We start from the raw sequence: 15,210 nt of genomic DNA, 5'->3' as shown, positions 1-15,210 counted from the left end.
TCTTTAAACAGAGACTGGTGAGAATGTGAAACTCACTGCCACATGAGGTTGTTGAAGAAGATAGCATTGACACCCTTAAGGGGATGTTTGATGCAATGTGTGGGAGAAGGGAAGAGAGAGAGACAGAGCAAGGTGAGAAAAGGTAATTAAGAGTGGGAGGAACCCCCTGTGGAGTATAAACACTGGCATAGACCAGTTGGGCCGAAGGGCCTGTTTCTGTGCCCTAGATATTGTGTGTGTAGATGATACAGAAATATGAGCAGAAATGCATGCAGTTGTCTGGCCCACAATGCCAGAGTCCGCGAGTCACAGGGCCCACGAACTGTAGTTTGGACACCCTGGTTTAGAGCATTGTCAAAATCCAAGGTACATCTGAACAAGGGGGGAATAAAATCAGAATAAAATCTGTGATCATCCAACAAACAGATCAATCTTGTCAAAACAAGTTTCACTGCATGACCCTTGTCTTACTCTTAACTTGTTAACTGTGAGTGAATAAATGCAAGGCAACAAAAGAAACAAGGATGATTTTAGTAACTGGATCCAAGATGAAATGCAAGTTTTGTATTAATGGCTTCAGAACATTACCTGGTAAACTGGAACCAAGGTTACCGATGTCAGCAAACGGATCGAAGCTCTGCGACTTTGAATGACTAAATGGCGTACCTGATGAAGGACCGGAGGCAGCACCAGAAGTTGAACTAAAAGTTGAACCTACGTTTGAAACAACCCAGCACAAGTTACTTACAGGTCAGCAGCCATGCATCATACAAGGGCAAAAATAATGGTACAAAAGTTATGCAGACCAAAATTCAGAACAGATCTCATTCAATAGACTATATACTGTACAATCAAAACTAACATAACACATAACAGCCAATATAGCAATAATGCTAATTCATCATGTCAGCAAAAAAGCATTTTGTTTTTAAGTGATCACTGCTATGGTACTCCATAAATCATACTTTTTCCACTGTGGTCTATAAATATGTATACAGGTGTCTATGTATATCTGCAAATCACAGTGCGGAAAGCCAATGAACCTGTGCACATTTTGGTAAAGTTTGTTGTTTCTACCAATATTGAACAGTTTATTCCACACAGCCCAGACAGATGGGTTTCTTATCTATCTCGCCCTCTATAGAAAATTGGCCACTTATTTACATTATCCTTCTTTGGATGAGACATTAAACAAAGGCCTCGCCTGCCCTCTCAAGGGGACATAAAAGATCCCATAACACCATTCGAAGAAGGGCAGGGGATGCCAACATTTATCCTTCAACCAACATCACTAAAAACAGTTGTCTGGTCAATTATTTCCTTGCTGTTTGTGGGGCTTTACTGTGTCCAAATTGGCTGGTGCATTTCCTATATTACAATAGTGACTACACTTCAAAAGTACTAACTGGCTGTAAAGCACTATGGGACATTCTGAAGTTGTGAAAGGCACTATAAAACCCAAGTACTTCATTTCTTTTCTTCAGAAAGCTGGTGGTGTGTATTTAACCTAAATATGACTGAACCGCTGATATGATCAGCAGGTTCAGGTAGATTTGTTTATTCAATCTCGGGCTCAGCTGACAAGTCTCAAAATCCTTGATCCCAAGGCTGATGAATGAACTGGCATTCTAAAAATTAGATTCCAATCCAAGTTATGCATTTTTAAACATCTCAGGCAGTTTTTTTAAAAACTAAGTATGGCTATATGAGATAGCCAAGATGCAGCAGGTTGACTGAAAACATATTTTAAAACAAGCATATGTTACTTTGTGCTGTAGCTCCAAACGCAGCCTTGTTATCCTGTTGTGGAACTGTGCTGCTGCTGGAAGGCCACGTGTCCCAGTCACTGATCAGGTCTGGCTGACTGGCAGATGACGATACTTTTGATACCTCAGGTGGTGCATTTCCTGGAATTAAGCACAATTTGTGCTAGTTCAAACATTTTTCCAGAATCATTAAAATACTCAGAATACTAAAAAGCACTATGATCATTTACAACCAAAACGACAATCAAACATTCAGCGAATTTCAGCAAAGTCTCACTACACAGGCCATTTTCAGAACTGCATTCCATATAGATGGAGGGTGGGCATTTTAATGCTCCATTGTATTTTGTTGCAAAAAATGATACATTTTTACTTATTTTAAAATATGCAAACTGTCAAGGGAAAGAAACAAAAAAACACTATGTGAGGCCCCTCAGAATGACAATCAAGGCTCATCACAGAATGGTTACAGCGTAGAAGGCATTCATTCGTCCCAGCTCTGCATAAGCAACTCAGTTAGTCCCTGCCTTTTCCCCGTAGCCCTGCAAATATTTATCAAATACCTTTTGAAAGCCATGATTGAATCTGCCTCCACCACACTCTCAGGCAATGCATTCCAGATCCTAACCACTCGCTGCAAAAAAAAGTTATTCCTCCTGTTGCCTTTGGTTCTTTTGCCAATTACCTTAAATCGGTATCCTCTGGTTCTCGATCCTTCTGCCAATGGGAACAGTTTCTCCCTATCTACTCTGTCCAGTCCCCTCAGGATTTTGAACACCTCTATCAAATCTCCTCTCAAACTTCCCTTCTCTAAGGAGAAAAGTCCCAGTTTCGTCAATCTATCCACGTGACTGAAGTCCCTCATCCCTGGAACCATTCACGTAAATCTTTTCTGCACCCTCTCCAATTGCCTTCACATCCTTCCTAAAGTGTGAAACCCAGAATTGGACACAAGACTCCAGTTGAGGCTAAACCAGTGATTTGTAAAGATTCACCATAACTTCCTTGCTTTTGTACTCTATGCATCTATTTATGAAGCCCAGGATCCCATATGCCCTATTAACCGCTTTCTCAACTGGCACTGCCACCCTCTTTAAAATTTTATCCTTTATTTTGTATTGCATTTCGTTATTCTTCCTACCAAAATGTATCAGTTTACACTTCTCTCTTTTAAATATCATCTGTCAAGTGTTTGCCCATTCCACTAGCCTATGTCCTCTTAAAGTCTAACGTTGGTTTGGCCGCATCTGGAGTACTGTGTGAAGTTCTGGTCGCCGCACTACAGGAAAGATGTGATTAAGCTAGAGAGGGTGCAGAAAAGATTCACAAGGATGTTGCCTGGTTTGGAGGGCTTGAGTTATAAAGAGAGATTGGATAGGCTGGGTCTGTTTTCCCTGGAGCGAAGGAGGCTGAGAGAGGACATGATGGAGGTATATAAAATTATGAGAGGCATAGATAGGGTAGATAGCCAGAGTCTGTTTCCCATGGTAGGGGTGACTAAAACTAGAGGGCATAGATTTAAGGTGAGAGGGAGGAGGTTTAAAGGGGATCAAAGGGGTAAATTTTTCACACAAAGAATAGTGGGTATCTGGAATGAGTTGCCTGAGGAGGTGGTGGAGGCAGGAACAGTAGCGACATTTAAGAGGCATCTGGACAGGTACTTGAATGAGCAAGGCATAGAGGGATAGGAATTAATGCAGGCAGGTGGGATTAGTATAGATAGGCATTATGGTCGGCATGGACGCGGTGGGCCGAAGGGCCTGTTTCTATGCTGTACGACTCTATGAGTATCCTCCACACAGCTCACAATACTTCCAAGTTTGTTTGAAATTCTTCAGATTTTTCTGAATGCACATTTTACAAAATATAAGCAGCAAACAAGGCCATTCAACTTTGCGCAAGCACCCAAATGCTTTGAACATCAGTAAATTAAAGAATAAAAAACTGAATAGTGCAAGTAATATTTATTGAATGGGAATTCCAAGTGGATTGTGACAATAACTATAGTATTTAACAACATCTAGGAACCCATAAACCTTACCCCAACTTGGCTACTTAACTGTGCACTAAGTAAAGGAACTGTATGGTACACTTAAGTTAGAGATGATACCTGGGTTAAAAGGTTAAATTACAAGGGCAGGTTTGCACCAACTTGGCTTGTATTCCCATGGATAGAAGACTGAGGGGTGATCTAATCGAGGTGTTTAAAATGATAAAAGGTTTCAACAGAGAACCTATTACCTTTGATGGGGGAATCCAGAACAAGATGGCATAATCTTAAAATTAGAGCCAGGCCATTCAGGAGTGAAATCAGGAAGCACTTCTTCATACAAAGAGTGGTAGATTTGTGTTAAGTAAGGGGATCAAGGGATGTGGATCAAAGGCAAGTAAATGGAGTTGAGGTACAGATCAGTCATGATCTAACTGAATGGTGGACAGCCTCAAAGGACTGAATGGTCTACTCTTGTTTGTATGTTCCTAGGCGATAAGCTGAATCTATTCTATGTTATTGATGGCAATACAATTGGAATGTTTTGTCTGTTTATAAAAACTTTTTTTGTTTTTTGATTAGCCCTGATGAGTACTTGTCAGAACAGTTAATTAAATTTATACTAACCATACACCGCTAAGAACAAATTTCTGTCCTTATTCAAGCAAACATACTTTTGACAATATCAATCTCTTTAATGTGTAATCAACATAGCAACAGATCCACAGCATACTCTGTAACCCTGGAACTTAAAGAGTGTATTTTTTGCTACTCAGAAAAATGCCGATAATTGCTTTCAATATGTGGGCGGCACAGTGGCGCAGTGGTTAGCACTGCAGCCTCACAGCTCCAGGGACCCGGGTTCGATTCCGGGTACTGCCTGTGTGGAGTTTGCAAGTTCTCCCTGTGTCTGCGTGGGTTTTCTCCGGGTGCTCCGGTTTCCTCCCACAAGCCAAAAGACTTGCAGGTTGATAGGTAAATTGGCCATTATAAATTGTCACTAGTATAGGTAGGTGGTAGGGCAATATAGGGACAGGTGGGGATGTTTGGTAGGAATATGGGATTAGTGTAGGATTAGTATAAATGGGTGGTTGATGGTCGGCACAGACTCGGTGGGCCGAAGGGCCTGTTTCAGTGCTGTATCTCTAATCTAATCTAATCTAATATTGTTCAAATGAAAGCACACTACATAAAATGTTCTGTGCAAATTTTCTTTCAGCAATGAGAATTTTGAATTCATGTACACTTTGCTGTTTCCCTTGTGGAAAGGAAAATGCTCTTAAACATTAAACAGGGGTAGGAAAAAAACTCAGAACTAATACAAGACTTAAAGTCTGGAGAGAAGGCAGACAGCAGATGTGGTCTGTGAGCGCAGTCACTCTATTGAACAACATCAGTGGAAGACAAACAAGGAGGAAGAATTAAACATTATTGAGCCAACCTTACCTATATTGAAGAAATCTGAACTCGAGGATGGATGAGGCATATCATTTGTGGATGAAAAAGCAGGAGCATTAGGACTGAAAAACTGTCCAAATAAATCTGGCTCAGTTTGATCAGGCTTGTCTGTTGAAAATGCAGCACCAAACGGATCAAAGGAGTCTGCTGAGAAAAAGGTGAACAGGCAAGTAAAGCTGTTTTATTACAATGTCTCTTATCAATCAATGATTAACATAAAATGCACAATGCACATTACTGACTTACATTAAATCTTAAGTTCTACCGAAAAATGAGCAGCTGACTCAGGAAAAGCTTTAAGAACATAAGAAATAGGAGCAGGAGTAGGCCATTTGGCCCCTCAATCCATTCAATAAGATCATGGCTGATCTGCCCCAGACCTCAACTCCTCTTTCATACCAGCTCCTCATAGCCCTCAACTCCCTGATATTTCAAAAATCTATCTACCTCCTCTTTAAATACTTTCAGTGATCTAGCCTCCACAACTCTCTGAGGCAGAGAATTCCAGACATTGCCACTGCTCATCCACTGACCTTCCCCTTAGTCTATTTTCCCAGCCTGCTTTAGACAACTCTTTCTTCATACCTCTGTAATTACCCTTGTTTAAGTTGAAGACACTGGTTTGAGACCAGAGTTGCTCGCCCTCAAACTGAATTTGAAATTCTCGATCGCTACCCCCTTGAGGATCCTTAACTACGATATCTCTTATTAATCCTACCTCATTACACATTACTAGATCTAAAATAGCCTGTTCCCAGGTAGGTTCTGCAACGTATTGCTCGAAGTAACAATCCCTGATGCACTCTACAAATTCATATTCCACATTACCGCTGCCAATCTGATTTGTCCAGTCAATATGCAGATTAAAATCACCCATGACAATTGCAGTGCCCTTCTTACACGCCTCCATTATTCCCCGATTTATACTTTGCCCTACAGTGAGGCAACTCTTTACTGTAGCCTGAGTTGTCCATCAGCTTGGCATATTTACAAACTCATCTATTAAGAACATTCAGCATGACGAACATTTCAGAATAATAACAGAGTGTGAAATCGTGCCCAAATACCCTTACTCTTCAGCTTCTGTCTGTTGATTTATGGGGGTGTAAATGAATAATAGCCTCAAATTTAAAGCAGATAATGGAAACGAGCATAGGGGATTTGTAGATTCCCTCCTTAATGTGACAACTAATCAGGTAGTCATTAAAGGAATAGGAACAGAAGTTTAAAAGGGGACAGAGTTTATTCTGAACAATTCCACCCAGTCTGAAATGATAGATTCCAAGCATTTAATGGACACATTTTATACCACACTCAAAGCAATCTTAATGGATAACTAATTACCAAAATGGAATTAGACCCAGCAGTTTCAACTCTCCAATGACCAACATAACTCAATATGCAAAGTATTTTCTATTTACTCCCACTGTATGCAATTCTTAATCCATGCACAGATTTTAAAATGTAGATCACTTGTTCTGCTTACCTATTCTCTTAAAAAGAAACCTCACTATTTTAACACCATTTCCTACTCCACTGATAGCAACTGGGACCACGAGAAAAATAATAAGTCTACACATTGCACAAAGTTAAAAAGGTCCTCTTCCCTCATAAAAATTAGGCTGGCATATTTTAGTGTGATATATTTGACTAGAACTATAATCATCAAAAATGAATTAAAATTGAGCTGCTAAACCTGGGTTCTCTCCCTTTAGGAAATAAATACAAGATATCTGCATTGTTATCACGCAGTAGGGACTGAAATGATGTTGCAAATCACAATTGTGAAACTCAGACACATTGGGCCAAATTTTTAGCGGCGAACTTCAATAACGGCACTGCGCATGCAAAAGATGTGCGCCGCTGAGCCGCTGCAATATTTATTGCGGCGTTTCATTTACATGGAGGTGACATGAATGCCTGCCCCTGATGACGCAGAGGGGGCGGGTGCTCCATCCCCAGCAATGGCGTCTGGCGCCGCCGCCAGCACCATTTTTAAAGGGCTTCAGGCGCTTTGGACGCATTAAAATTTTTTAAGTGACAGAATGCTGAAAAATGAAAATAGACTTTCATTCACATTCTCAATTCCCTCTCCCACACCCCCAATGAATAATGAATATGTAAATTGTTCTCTCCCCCTAAAAAACCTTTTTTCAGGTCTCGATCTTCCCCCCATCCTGAACTTCATTACCTTTGACCCTCAACCCCTTCCCACCAATAGGAAGAGTTTTCCCTGCACCCCTCCATCACGAAAACTTCACTCCTCCCCCCTCTCCAGCAGTTTTCTGCCTCGATCTCCGAGATCTGAAGGCGCGGGACTTCAGGCAACCGGACGGAATATCAGTGTGGGACGGCCGTCGTGGAAAGGCAGGTAATTATTCAGTGATTAACATAGATTTTAATATTGAAATTAAGGTTCCGTTGTTGAGCGGCGGGGGGTGGGCAGCCCCGAGGCCTCGCTGCCCATGGTAAAATGGGGCAGGACCATCCCAGTGTCGAGGCCCATAGCGGGCCTCTCCCGGAAGTATTTTCCAGGCCCCCCTGCCGTGACCCCCGGCGTCGGGGAGGCTGGTAAAACTCAGTCCATTGTGGCAGCTCAAATATTAAATGCATCTCTGTCCCATAACACATTATACCACACAGAAATACAACAATTTATTACAGTTTAACATTGCCATTTTTGATAATTATGTTGTGATAGAGACTGATGATTGGCAGGGTCCTCTAATAAAACCATGTAATTTAAGAGACAGTAGTTTACAGTACTAAATAATTGAAAATAACAGACAAATATCATAGCTTTTATTTACAGTCTGCAGTCTCTCACTGTTTCACAATTCTGCTGTTCCCTTTATAACACGCTTTCCAAAACAAACATGAAGTTTACAGAGGCAGTCTGGCAACTTCAGTCAAACTGTTCTGAACCAGATCACATGATCAAATCCCAGGGCTGCTTAACACTCCAAACCACTTGCCTTGGTGGAGTGACTTTATGAGCAGTTTGTTGCACCAGCTGATAGACTGTTACCTAGAAGCAAAGGATTCCAGTTTAGGAAGTTGCGGCGGTCGGTGGGGGGGAGGGGGGGTGAGGACAAACAGATACACCAGCTCAACTACTTTAAAATCTACCTCCAACTAACCGTAGTGAACCAGTGACCATGGCAAAGTCTGCAGTTTATACTAACAAAAGGTGGGTGATATATAGCATTAATCAAAAGCAAAACTTTTGAGGGGTGGCAGGGCAGGCATGGAAATATTTTCTTCAATCTCTACAACTCCTGACCCAAAAGCACCTTGGTTTAATCTCTACACCAATCAATATAGCATCTGACAAAAAGGGACCCGATATTGACAGATCTAATTATCCGGTAGTTGTGAGTGATATCCATCTGTAGCAATGCCTACCTGCTGAAGTGCGTGGTACAGGAACTGGTTCCACCGGTGGTGCAGGCGCCCCACTGAAAAAGAAATCATCCGCTCCCCCAATAAGGTCAGCTGAGAATTCCTGCTTCATTTCTGGTGGAGCTCCAGCAAACAAATCATTCAGCAGATCAGCATTGCTAGATGAACTCTTCATTTCCACTGCAGGAGGGGCAATGTCAGACTGGACATCACTATTTAGTCCAAGTAAATCCACATTGTCCTCAGTAGGAGATTCTGTGGTTTGCTCTGCTGGTCCATCAAAATCTGCTTCAAAGAAAAAGTTCACAGCGTCCTTTTGTTCTTGCTGATTTGGGCTTTCTGGCTCATCAACCTTCGCCGTGCTGCGCTTGCTAGAAAAAGCAGCAAAATCATCATCTGATGGTCCACTTTCATCCACCACGCTTGTATGATCTTCATCTGGAGACTGTCCTTCAGCAGTCCTGGAGTCCTCTTTTCCTTCTGATAAATAAACAAAGCATCAGGACTAAACTGATTAGGTTCACACAAGCCATTAAAATCATTATGTGCAAATTAATAATGTGTACTTCAATGTCTTCATTCATTGTCTTTCGATGGTAACTTATAGCAGGTTATAGTTTCAAGGGCAATAGTGCTATGCTATCTCGCTAAATCATTCTATTTCATGTCAGCTTGGTGAGTGAATCAGTGGGCCATTTGACCATGAGGACCATCACAGCCAAGCTTGTCTTCACCTGGTGACCAAACACAAGCACTTTCCAGCAGGAAACACTGGAGAACAGCACCGGAAACTGATTTATTTTTCCTCTATATCGTCCAAGAAAACAGAATTTAACCGTAGTGCTCCCACCAGCCGAGGCCAGTGAACTCAGCACACATCAGGGATCATAGCTGCAACCTTCCTGTTCTGTGTTGCATAGTACCACATTAGGCAGTGCTCTGACCCAATTGGGAAATCTACAAAAAAATCAATCAGTGTGTTTCTTCGATAGCTCAACAAACAGTTTTGGTTCCCAGGAGAGAAGTGGGAGTTGAAAGGTGGTTGGTGGGGGGGGGGTGGGGGGGGGGGGGGGGTGCGGGGAGAGGGGTGGAATTACTCAATGACATGGGTCTGAATTTTCCCAGCCCATTGGAGGCAGGCTGGGAAGTGGTGGGGCTGGCAATATGGCATCGGGAGGGGAGCCTGACATTTTCCCGTCACCATGGCATATAGCCAGCAGTGGAAAACATGGCAGCACAGCCGCCTGCCTGGCTGCCAACTGAACAACTTAAGTGGCTAAATAAAGTCAACTTCCCGCCTCTGGGCATTTTGTCTACGGCAAGAGGGCCTGCCGCTGCATGGGGAGACTGCTAGGTAAACACTGGCGGCCTCCCAGTGTGTTCCAGGGGGCCCTCCTTTATGAGAACTTCATGGCCCACAGAGGGGCCCCTGGCGGCAATGCTGTCCCTCCGGCAACGGCACCGTTGGTGCCCCATGTCACCACCCACCCCCCCACCCAATTGCCGCTGTCTGCCTGCCTAGCCCCGGTGTCCCCCAACCCAACTCACCTGTCTTCAAGGACACCCTCTCCCTGGAGCTGCAGTCACAGCACTGGCCACTGCTAGCTTTGGCACTGCTGAGGTTGCTGAGCTGCCGGCCCTCTAATTGGGCCAGCAGTTCTTGGGTGTGGGCTGTCATCCTTAATTGGACAGTGGCTTTTACTTGGCTGCCCCCTGCAATATGCCGCCTCAGGGATCTGCTGCCAGCTGAAGTGGGGTCACCTCCCACGTTCGGCCCTGACAGTGGGACTTCCAGGAAAGTGGAAAAATTTCGTCCATGGTTTCAAAGCCGAAAAACATAATGAAAAAAATCTAGTTTCTGGAAACGTAGTGACACTATAGCTTGAAACAAAAAAAGTAGGCTTAGGATAGAGGATGCTATGCTGCTGGTAGACCCAGGTTATGAGAAATAAATGTTACCTTCCCCCTTCCCAAATAATTTCAAGCAGTACATAAATTCAACTTAATCGACTGTGTTTAACACAGACTAACTTCAGACAGTCTACATCCTTAATATTACTTGGAAAAGTGCCTGCTTAAGTTGCAGAAGTGAGATAATTATTTACATCCTTGTTTTTTTTCGAATTTTCTGTCTAACTGATTTCACAAACACGTGGATTCAAGTGACTAACTAACCCGAATGGTTGAAGAGCAGTAGTCCTGTGAAGAAGATTGGGTCAATATTAATGCTTGCACTACATACAAATAAGATGTGAAGGTAGTCCAATATTGCTCCATGAGATGTAAAACTAATAAAATTGGAGTTTTACTTTGCTGTGAATTTGATGGTAAGCATTCTCAACTTTTGAATGAGTTACCATGAACTGCAAGTTCTTGCTTCTTTTAGCAGGTGCTTTTAAATAAATACCCATGTGAAACAAAAATCAAGGAATTATTAATAAAATGAAACCTCCATGTACTACACTTGCTGAAATCTGACCAATTCATCAAGATCATTCAACACTCACCTTCCCAATTTAGTGTTTCGAAAAAACTGTTGGAGGTGTCACTGTTCTGATGTGATGCCTCATCTTCACTTGTATTCTGTGAAGTGTGGTCTGATTTAGGGGTCTCTGCATCATACTGTGCTGTTGACCCTGGTTGTCTGGGTAGTTCAGGTTTTCCTTTGTATGGTGAGAAAAATAGTTATAAACCTCAGAACTTCCTTAAGTTATATTTTATCTCTACATCAACGGGCTTTCCTGAATATTCTGCATAATTTTACTAATAAAATTGATCTAATACTTCATCATTACTACCCAATAAACATTGGCCCACGGGAGTGGTGATATAGTGAGATTTAAAAACAAAACCTTCATTGAGGAAGTTATTTTTATTCAGAAAGTTATTCTTACCTATTTAATACAAAGATTATCAACAAAATCTAATGCAATAGTTATGCGACTCTCCATTGCAAATAAGCATTAATACAGTCGTGAGTGCTGCAGAGGAAGTGGGCTTGCAACATTTTTCACTCTGTCCAAAATAGTTCCTTACACATAAATTGTTGATGTGTATTTCATTGCCTAGAATATGTTTACATTAAATAGGTCTATAGATACAGAAGGAGTAGGGCCTCAGGGAGGGGTGGAATAACTGATCACTGAAAGCATATATCAACAGAAGATTCTGATGTTTTTCAAAATGCTAGCATGAGTGAGTGAGGGGCTAGTGAGAAAACTGGAAAAACTAATTCTTTGAGCTGCTATATACAGCTCAGCACTCAGGGAAAGAAAAAATACATTTTCCTCTCCAGCTGTCATTCAGCCCATCTTGCCTCTGCCAGTTCTATGAAACAGCTATCTAATTACTCCCACTTCCCTGTTCTTCTCCCATAGCTCTGCAAATTCTTTCTTTTCAAATATTTATCCAATTCCCTTTTAAAATTCACGATTGATTCTGCTTCCACCACCTTTTCATGCAGTGCATTCCAGAACATAACAATTCGCTGTGTAAAACAATTTCTCTTAATCTCCCCCTTTTGCCAATTATCTTAAATTTGTGGTTACCGACCCTCCTGCCATTGGAAATTGTTTCTCCTTACTTAAACTATCAAAATCCTTCATAATTTTGAACATCTCCATTAAATCTCTCCTTTACCTTCTCTGCTCCAAGGAGAACAATCCCAGTTTCTCTAGTATCTTCACGTAACTTAAATCTCTCATTACTGGTACCATTTTAGTTAATTTCCTCTGCACTGTCTCTAAAGCCTTGATGTCCTTCCTAAAGTGTAATGGCCAGAATTGGACACAGTACTCCAGCTGATCATTTACAAAGGTTTAGCAAAACTTCCTAGCTTTTTTACTCTATACCTAAATTTATAAAGTCTCTATTTTAAAAAAAAGCCTATCAACTTGTCCTGCCACCTTCAAAGATTTGTGTATGTCGTCAGACTGAAGGTCACTCACAATGAGGAAATCACTCACTGTGGTTAGAAATGTACCCTATTTGGATATGCATTTTGTCACTACTCCCTATGTATAAACAGAATTATGTGTGCCACTCTTATGGAGCACAAATGTCACTCTTAACATCTCCCTAATGTTGGCAGCTTTGAGACTACAGCTTCTGAAACGGTATCTGCCTAATTTTAAATCTTTGTCAAACAAGCATCTACAGAGCTTCCTCATTTAGATCACACTCCCATCTGTTACTCTTGTATCTAACATGCAATACGTCATACTTAACTATGAGCTGCATCAGCAATTGTTCTGCCTGCTCACTCAATCCATGTTCTATTGCATTCTTTTGTTCTGTTGCATTCTTTTGTTCTCTTCCTCTCAATTGCTATCTTCGTATCAAATGCAAACTTGGATGTTCTCCATTAGTTACATAGCGGGATTTTCAATGATTTGATTGAGGGGATTTTTTGGTATTGTTTATTTTCCATTACTAATACAAAGTTAAACTCAGATTACAAATGGCTAATTTCCCAGAGATCTAGAAATAGCTTCTGACATGATAGGAAACATTGAATATTGATTAGTTGAGAATGTCCATGTGCTATCCTGAGGGGAAGTGATATGGCAATTAAAAACATTTACTTTCTACACACTAGACTTTGAGTCTTTCTACAAGACTTCGAGCTCACATTAAGAGAGAATGGGCTTTCATTCAATACACCTAGCATGGTGGCTTTAGCTGACAGGCGTTAAGAGGTGCCCTGAGCTCCCTACACCAAGGGAGAGGGCTTTTCATGTAACTTTGGAAGTTCAGCCAGCCAATCCTCCACAGAGAGAACTGAGGAAAGGGTCAGCTTTTATCATTCTCTCTCTCTCTCTCTCTCTCTCTGAAGAAATCAGTCTAGGGAGTCTGAGTCAACCAGAAAGGTCTTGCTTTCTGGAGGCAAACGTTCACAAGCTAAGGCATGAACGCACGTAGCCTGTAAGAGAAAATGATAATGGCAGTTACTTTAGGGACTGCTAACTTGTAAAGTGAGCTCATACCATCATAGGGCTGTCATGCAGACCCCCAACTGTCAAGAATGAGGCATATTAATTTTGTCATATGAACATTGATTTTAAACTGTTGCTGGAGCGAGGAAGTTACTTGTTAAACAGATCAGCCGTGGCTGGATAAAACATTTACATACTAACAGACAGTGCTTGTGGAGACAAAGGCCCATTCCCTGACATATTCAACCCACAATGGACTTTGATCACTAGACAGTGAAGGTGAGGATGCTCACATTCCAGGATGACTGCTAAGCTGGCCGATTCCACAAACAGACATGGTCAAACCAGCTAGTCACATGACTAACCTGCTGGGCAACCTGAGTATTTTAAAAATTGTACAAACAGCTTGAGAGAGAGAGACTGGTTGCTTCTGGACTTAGAAGACCTCTCCTGTCTGCTCCCATCTCTTTCTCATGGAACTCCAAATCCAATGAAGACGTGAACCGCAAGAGAAAAAAGTCTCCTACATCGAATAAGGTTTAAGAAGAAAACTGGGCCCCAACGAAAAGCAGGACCTACCTACAATCAAGGACTCTACAGCGAGCTCTAAGAACAGTAACCAAAACCATCTTCAGATGTTGCTTCAAACTTTTCCAATTTATTTCTTCTGCTCTTTTCTGTCTCTATCTGCATGCGTGTATTGCGTATGCATGCTAGCGTGGGCATGTCGCGTATCCATAGGTGTTAACTGAATCAGAGTTTAAGTTTAATAAACTTCAACCTTTCTTCTTTAAACCTAAGAAAACCTGTTTGGCTGGTTTCTTTGCCTTGTTGGAAAGCAGTGGACAAGGATTCACTAAGGGGGAGCTTAAAAAAAAGTGTCTAAAATTAAACGCTGTTCGTCTAAGACCAGGTGAAGGCTGAAAGGGAACCCTAGACCCCTTTCTTGCCTGGTCAGAACAAGGGCAAAGGTGCATATTTTGCTTTTTACCATGGTATGAAGAGCAAAAAGAAACAGACCGATCTCACTGGAATAGCCTGTGTTCTATTCATTCATTTCATATAAAATAAACCAGTATGCTGGTCTGCAATTGGCCTCATACTGTTACATGGCTTTTTAGTTTGCCTCCCAAAAGATAGAATTGAGCTTTGGAAAATTGTAACTATTGCATTTCTGATTTGCTCACCTATTTCTGTAAATACCCTTGGGAAGAAACAGTCTAGGGCCTGGAGAGGTATCCAACTTTAATACCATCGATTTAAACATTTCAATCTTTATTTATATAATCCCAGTAAGTTTCCCTCTATCACCAATTCCCTGTACTTGTGGCACTGTGTCCTACTTCTCTGCTGTGATGACCAAAACAAAACATTTAGTACCCTTTACTAATCATGCCTATGGCTGTTTTTATTAGGCCCATCTCCTCCTTTATCGCTTTCTTTCTTGATGTACCTTTGCTCATATGCTTGATACCATCTGCAAGGCGCTTTCGTACTCTTTTTTGCCCTTATTATAATTTTCTTGGGTTTTTTTGTGGCTTTCTATAATCCTTCCACTCCTCATTTTGTCCCATATTCCTGCCCTTACATATGCAATTACATGAATTCTTTTCTATGAGCTGTATATACGGGCAGCCTGGATATTGGTTTGGATTTCTAA

General features: G+C 41.6%; 1 protein-coding gene across 5 annotated transcripts in view; it reads right to left on the bottom strand.

Moving 5' to 3' along the window:
* The window catches only part of gak (cyclin G associated kinase), a 134,521-nt gene that overhangs the window by 18,610 nt on the left and 100,701 nt on the right, over window positions 1-15,210 (bottom strand). For 4 of the 5 annotated variants that reach the window (XM_068030463.1, XM_068030465.1, XM_068030466.1 and 1 more), the window contains 5 exons: window positions 11,124-11,279; window positions 8,620-9,096; window positions 5,203-5,361; window positions 1,767-1,907; window positions 589-714 (listed from right to left, as the gene is read on the bottom strand). In XM_068030463.1, the coding sequence (XP_067886564.1) occupies window positions 589-714; window positions 1,767-1,907; window positions 5,203-5,361; window positions 8,620-9,096; window positions 11,124-11,279 (1,059 nt within the window). The remainder of the gene's footprint in view (window positions 1-588; window positions 715-1,766; window positions 1,908-5,202; window positions 5,362-8,619; window positions 9,097-11,123; window positions 11,280-15,210) is intronic. The other variant, XM_068030464.1, reaches the window with a different exon arrangement.

The sequence above is a fragment of the Heterodontus francisci genome, chromosome 4 (assembly GCF_036365525.1).
Source record: "Heterodontus francisci isolate sHetFra1 chromosome 4, sHetFra1.hap1, whole genome shotgun sequence".
Classification (NCBI taxonomy): domain Eukaryota; kingdom Metazoa; phylum Chordata; class Chondrichthyes; order Heterodontiformes; family Heterodontidae; genus Heterodontus; species Heterodontus francisci.
The sequence above is the reverse complement of the archived record's forward strand: the minus strand, read 5'-3'. Positions and strand labels throughout refer to the sequence as shown.